This window comes from Anguilla anguilla, chromosome 11, assembly GCF_013347855.1.
Source record: "Anguilla anguilla isolate fAngAng1 chromosome 11, fAngAng1.pri, whole genome shotgun sequence".
NCBI lineage: Eukaryota > Metazoa > Chordata > Actinopteri > Anguilliformes > Anguillidae > Anguilla > Anguilla anguilla.
Window position 1 is genome coordinate 3,965,193 of NC_049211.1, and position 7,029 is coordinate 3,972,221.

The window sequence follows — 7,029 nt, forward strand, 5'->3', positions numbered from 1 at the left end:
AAGGTTTTGTAACGGGGTGTGTAGCGGGTGTGTAACGGGTGTGTAGCGGGTGTGTAACAGGTGTGTAATGGGTGTGTAACAGGTATGTAATGGAGTGTGTAGCGGGTGTGTAACAGGTGTGTAATGGGTGTGTAACAGGTGTGTATAAGGTGTGTAACGGGGTGTGTGTTTCTCCGCCTCCCCAGGGCACGCTGCAGAAGTTTGTGGACGACGTGTTTGTGGCCATACTCAGCACCAAGCGGCCGCCACCCATCGCCGTGCGCTTCTTCTTCGACTTCCTGGACGAAATGGCGTTGAAGCACGGCATCGAGGACCCGGAGACCGTGCACATCTGGAAGACGAACAGGTGCGCACGCACATCTGCATTTTATCCACGGTTAATTCGTTTTACACTAACATGATTTGTAGATAGAAACTGCACTCAAATTAAAAAAAGACATTGTGCCTGCCTGGTTTCTTTATTATTCAGTATTCTTGTAAAAGTTTTTGAAAGCATTCATACACAGGCAGGCTTTGCCACCATGCAAACTGCGCAATTGCTTGCAGGCCCCCTGCTGGCCAGAAGCGGAATCCTCTTTATTAACCTTGAATATCATAGAAAAAGAAATCATTTAAAAATAACTCAAGAAATTACCCCTGGCTTTCGGCAATATGGCAGGATTTTGCTTTGAGTACTGTAGCTTTTAAAGCGAACGGCTTTGTCAGCACGTAGTCAGGAGGAGTTTTGGGGCCCCCAAACCTGGACTTTGCCTGGGGCCCCTAAAACTGAACTTTGACTGGGGCCCAAAAATGTATAAATTTGCTACTTCATTCATATAAGGGTGCCCTTTATGGTCTTAATAATCTCTCAGGGTGTGATTATCTAAGCCCTCTCTGTCTGTGTCTCTCTCTGTACAGCTTGCCCTTGCGGTTCTGGGTGAACATCTTGAAGAACCCGCAGTTCGTCTTTGACGTGCAGGTGACGGACAGCGTGGACGCGGTGCTGTCCGTCATCGCTCAGACCTTCATCGACTCCTGCACCACGTCCGAGCACAAAGTGGGCCGGGTCAGTACTCCGCTAATAACAATAATAGTAATAATAATCATATATTTTATTTGTATAGTTCCTTTCCAGAGCCCAAGGTCACCTAAGAAGGATAAAAACCAAGGGGCGGTAAGGGACAAGAAGCAAAACTGATACATAGGACACAAACACAGCGGAGAGTAGAGAGTGAAATATTAAGGCAACACATAAACATGCTAATCAAAGCAATATTGGAACCCAAATGTCGGTTGAAGAGTACGTTTTTTTGGAATGTTTTTTCAAAATTCCAAGTCCGTGTTCTAGAACTCCGCTGCTTTCAGTTGCCAGTGGTGACTGTTACATCAGTATTAGAATGTTCAGTTTAGAACCTTCTAATTGCATATTTGTGATCTTACACCTTAAAGGACTAATCCAAAGAGGTGGGTCTTAAGTTGCCTTTATTGCAACACTCTTTGCTTCCCAGATTCCCTGATGTTTTTTTCCCACTAGAGTGTTCTTTCCTTTGGCCTGCCTCTTCTGTATCTGGACACGCCCCATCTTTATTTTTCATCCGATCCTGTCGTTTGTGGTTGTGGCAGGTGCTGGAAATTATGGTGCTGACGGTTGACGATGCCATTTCTGTTCTGTTCCTTGCAGGACTCTCCCGTGAACAAATTGTTATACGCCAGAGAGATCCCCAGATACAAGCAGCTGGTTGAAAGGTGATTGTGACCCACCATTCAATCTGCTTTGGTCATACACAGCAGTTCACTTGTATACAAGACTACTGAAGCAGCAGTAGTAAGAAAGTTGACATCTTAGGAAATGTAAATTGAGACTTTCAGCTCGTAGCTCAGCATTTGTATTCTAAATTAGCGGTGTAGAATCATGCATGGACAGCTATGTAATTGCGCAATAGTAATAGTTACTTATTAATCTGAAGCAGATTTGTTATCGGGCTGATTCCATTCACTTGTGTCACTGTGTGTCTACTGTGGAGGTGCAATGTGTTCGATAAACAGTCAGCATGCATCCTATAATTATGCATCACAAGCACTCGCAAAAAATGTGTCTGAAGGAGTCAATCTGTGAGTGAGTCGCTTAGTGAGTCACTGAGTGAGTTGCTGAGTGAATGAATGAATCTGTGAATGAATCTGTGTTCTGCAGGTATTACAGCGATATCCACAGTGCGGTTTCGGGCTGCTACCAGGAGATGAACTCCACCCTCACGGAGCTATCGGGGGTGAGTGGCGCCAGCGGTTCTGTGTGGAATCGTACCGTTACTGCTCTCTCTGCTCGCTCCCTTTCCCCCACAGCCCATTGGTCAGTTCAGAAAGGTGAAGGAAAGGTTACTTCCTGTTTGGATGAAAGGCAGAGAGGAATGTTCGGAATGGGGTTAAGGGTTTTATCGAGAGTTTCGTGAGCTAAATTCCTGGTCGCTGCTGTACTGTACGTGGAGTCTAGGGTGGGGGGGGGGGGAATCCCACCGTGTTTGTCAGGTTTTTTTGTTTTTTTTAACCAAAGTCTGTTTACCACGCAATTTTGAAACAGGAAACCGCACATGGAGGGGATAATTATGATAATCACACTGTAGAACATCCATTTTACCAGCCTGTCAAGCCTGAACCCATCTTTGGATGTTCTTTTTTTAAAATCCCTGTAGCGTGTTGCCATGGATCCTCACTAATGGTTGTATAACTACTAGCTCTGTAGTTTACACAGGTCTTCTTTTTACAGTTATTCTGTGCTGCCCAAATGCCATAGTTTCACATTCTATTAAGAATCTTACACAATATTTATGTTTCGAGCTGTTTCCTGTTTCCACAGAAACACACACACACACACCCACACTTGCATACATAAAACGACATCGTCATTTGTGTCATTCTGTCGTGCTTAACGGCTCGGTCTAAAGCAAACCGAGTTTAATTGCTGAAATAGTTTCAGAACTGCCGTGTTGCGCTTGGCAACGGCAGAGCTTGCCTCGGTTACTTGGTCTGGAATGAAAAACGCAGATAGCATGTCCGAGTCCGTGTTTCCATTAGAGGGACTCGTGTTGACATTCATTATAGACGATGTCAGCGTGTCAGTTGGACGCGACATGCCGAATGCATGCATATTTGCTTGCCTTTATGTGCGCTGTTTCATGGAAACGTAGCCTACTGTATGCCTTCCAGCGCTGTGCAAATACTGCTATAACTCTGGTTAAATTACTGTGAGCTTAGCCTGGACTGACATTTGTTAAAGTTGATTTATCTTCAAATGATCTACTGATCATTTTTTTATAAACGAACAGTTAAATCATAGTAAAGTCGATTGGCGTGTTATTTTTTTTTGTGTGTGTGTGTATTTACTATAAACACTTCAATATACTTTGAATATTCATATTCATATCATCAGCAAGGCCCGGGACCCCCACTGACACTGTCTGTTATCCTGACCCCCACAGACACCAAACAGACATATAGAACTTGTACTTATTCTTATAACACTTTTTCCATTGCAATATGTTTATCCTTGCACTATGTTTATTGTTTATTGTTTGCACTATGTCTATGTTTATTGCACTATGTTTATTTTATTTTATTTTTACGTTTATTGTTATGCATCATCAGACCAAAGCAAATTCCTTGTATGTGAAAACCTACTTGGCAATGAACCTGTTTCTGATTCTGATTCTGATATTTCAGAGCTTTGCGTCAGAGATGAACAGTTTGGTGGCTCTGCATGAACTCTACAAATACATCAATAAGTACTACGACCAAGTAAGTGCGTCGGCGATCCAGCTGAACCTGCACAGGGAGCATCGAGACTGCACCACTGGCGCCTGTCATTTTCTCTTGTCGTTAGGTTCATTATCCATCTTCAGAGCAACAGTTTAACCTTTCTAATGAGCTATATCCTGCTGAAAAAATGTTAAATACCGTGTGTGTGAAATAGCGTGGGTTTGGACCATAAACGGTACATTTACCCAAGGCATTGGTATATTATATGACATTAGTCACATGCACAGCCCAACCGCCCCTCCCCTCCCCCCCTTTGGTGTGGAATCGTAATCTAAGCTCTCCCCTCCTCCCTCGCCACCAACCGAGCCCCAGCCCACCCCCCACCCCCACCCCCACCCCCGATCCTTAATCTCAGTCTTCCTCACAGGCCCTCCACGCTTTATGTACCCTCCGTAGAGGCTCCACAGAGCCCCCGGCCCGGTCACCATAACCCCGTTGACTTAACCCCGCTGAAATGTCATTTCCTGTTTACCTGCGCAGATCATCATGGCCCTGGAAGAGGACGCCGCCGGGCAGAAGATGCAGCTGGCCTACCGTCTGCAGCAGGTCGCCGCCTTGGTGGAGAACAAAGTCACCGACCTTTGACCCCTGCTGACTGTCGCCAGCAAATGGCGTTGGAGCAGGGCGCTGCACTCAGGGGGCGGGGGGGGGGGGGCCAGCTGAGGTTCGCGAACCCCAGTGGAAATACAAGCCTGTGCTGACACTGGAGCCCTCAATCAATTCCTCTTTGGAAAATTGGATTTCTTTTTAGGAATTTTCTAAAAATGGATTTGGCAAGGGAACTAAAAAAAAAAAAATCATTTGTCGGAATAATGAAAATGACAAAGCAGGAAATCGTTTTTGTTCTGCGGGTGCGTGTGTGTGTGTGTGTGATCGCCGTTAGCACGCGTGTGAGCATGTGCAAGTGGACGTGTGTGCTTTTGAGTCGGTGAGCCGTCACAAATTGCGGTAATGGCTGTCGTGGTCAGTGAATTATCGGATTCGCATTTTTTGTGCATTTTCTGATTCCAGGGGTCTTTTTTTTCATAATCATGGGAGCACTGAAAGTGAATCTGCAGAATGTGCTGTTAAACCTGTGGGAAAAGTGAAATGGCATTTTTAACAGGTTTTGTGTTGCATTTTCAGGAGGCACCACTTAAGACACCGGTCATGATGCTGGAGATCCCTGTTTAGTTGCTAGTTTAGTCCTACCAGTTGGACGGACGCAAGCTATTTATACTTAAATGAAAACCAGCTAGAAAATGATAAACATCCAAGAGCATGTTCTGATGTTTTAAGTGTCTGAACTATCATGTGTCTCATCATTTGTGTGGATGTGATGAAACGGTGGGAATATTGTGGTTACTGCCTCAGACTGAGGGAGAAGTCATGTGCAGTGTGGGGAGAAATTTTTTAAGGATGAAAAAAATGGCCACAGTCAATCTTTTTAAATGTGAAAATTTGAAAGGGGTTTTGTAGTCGTATGCATATTAATCCTGTTCCGTTTAATTCCGAACAGAAATGTCTCCGTTTTTAAAATGCAGTTGCAGTTGTATTATCAGCCTGTTTAAAATGGTTGCACATATAGTTTGAATAATTCTTCTCCGTTTGAGCCCTGACTTAACCAATAGGCAGTCATTTGAACTGAAGCACCGATACAGCAATTTGCTGTTTTATTTGTTTCCAAGAAGATGGGAGTTTTTACTCAGCAAGGGAAATGGAAACTGTTTGTATATCTCTACTGTTAATCTTTCTTTCTGGGTTTCATTTGATATGAACTGGGTTATCTGGGTTAACTATCAATGGAATGGTGCGGGAAATATTGAGAATCTGTTGTTGCTTAAAGATGATTCTTAAGCAGGTTCAACACAGATTCTGCTAGATATTAAGGAGCTTAGGCTGTTTTCTGTGCTTTCAGTATCAACTGAAAATGAAACGATTTAAAATCTTGAACATATTTGCATATTTGTTCCCTGACTGGGCCTCTTCCACATGGTTCTCTGGGGTTCCAGTTGCTCAGTTGCTGTCAGATGACAAAGACTTACCCTGGGGCAACCCTTTTTAAATACATAAAAAAAAACAAAACAAAAAAAAAACAACACTATTCATTTCAGTCAGCGATAGTCTCTGAGGTGTTTTCGTACACCTCAACTGAAATTAACAGTATTGGTTTGTTTGGGTCATCAAACAGCTTCTCATTTTATGTAAATATACAGCACTGCTTTGCCGGCAAGTGTGTAGCAATAAGGAGCACAGCAGTTGAGATGGGCGGGACCAGGTGATACGAGGCATACGATTGGTGGAAATGTGCACACAAGTAACCTGGGGGATGGTGTGGGGGGTGGGGGTGGGGGTGGGGGGGGGTGGGCATTCTTAGATGGACACTGTATAGAGACTAACTTATTTACTGTAAATAGTGCTTATTTATACACAATTGCCAAATGTGCCTTCTTTTGAAACACTTTTTAAAAAAAACGGTAACTGCTAAATGACACGTGCTTAAATGCATTTCCTGAAATGTTTGCCAAATAAAAACGGGTGTGGCAAAATGGCGGTGGATTTGTCCTCAGCAGCAATATCTGAACGAGCATCCGATTTGATAAAGGAAACATCAAACAGACCAATGGCTGATCAGTTCTGACGCTATTGTTGGTGATGGGAGCCAAATGAACTTTTTTTCCCCCCCCTCATCGATTGGCTCTTGGGAGCTCCTGGATCGTCTTTCTGTATTGTTGGTCAGATTCCACACACACTCTCTGCCTAGGAACACATCTGCTTTTTATGATCGGATCGATCTTGCAGTGGCTCGAGTGGGAAAAAGAGAAAAATGGCGGTGGTGTTGGTGTACATAGAGAGAGTTTTAGTAGAAATCTGTAGGTTGATTTTACGGTTATATTTACTGTTTTTGTTATTAACGTGTTTTTATCTGGCACTTTGTTTTACGTTTTGGTTTATTTTAGATCCCCCCCCCCCCCCCCCTCCCCTACCACCTTATTTTTCTTTTAAACTTCTAGACAATGTGTAAAACAAAATTTGGGTGTGCAGAAGAGTGTCATTTGTGAGCCCTGGGGCTATATGCAGGATACCTGTTAGGTTTGTCTAGAGGGAAGCTTTACCCGGGTAACACAAAACATTCTCGCAATGTTGCTGCCATGTAGTGCCAATGTTATAATGTTCACAAAACATTCCATTAACATTGTGAGAACATTTTGTGTTAACTGGAAGGAATTTGCTTCTGTGCGTGGTGCATACAGAAATAAG

The 7,029-nt window shown here is 43.6% G+C and overlaps 1 protein-coding gene across 1 annotated transcript in view; it reads left to right on the forward strand.

Moving 5' to 3' along the window:
• plxnb3 (plexin B3) overlaps positions 1-4,586 on the forward strand; it is a 70,650-nt gene extending 66,064 nt beyond the window's left edge. The window contains 6 exon segments of the mRNA XM_035380880.1: positions 186-346; positions 898-1,045; positions 1,661-1,725; positions 2,171-2,246; positions 3,694-3,768; positions 4,270-4,586. Coding sequence (XP_035236771.1) covers positions 186-346; positions 898-1,045; positions 1,661-1,725; positions 2,171-2,246; positions 3,694-3,768; positions 4,270-4,374 — 630 coding nt within the window. The 3' untranslated portion in view covers positions 4,375-4,586.
• Positions 4,587-7,029: the final 2,443 nt, after the last annotated feature.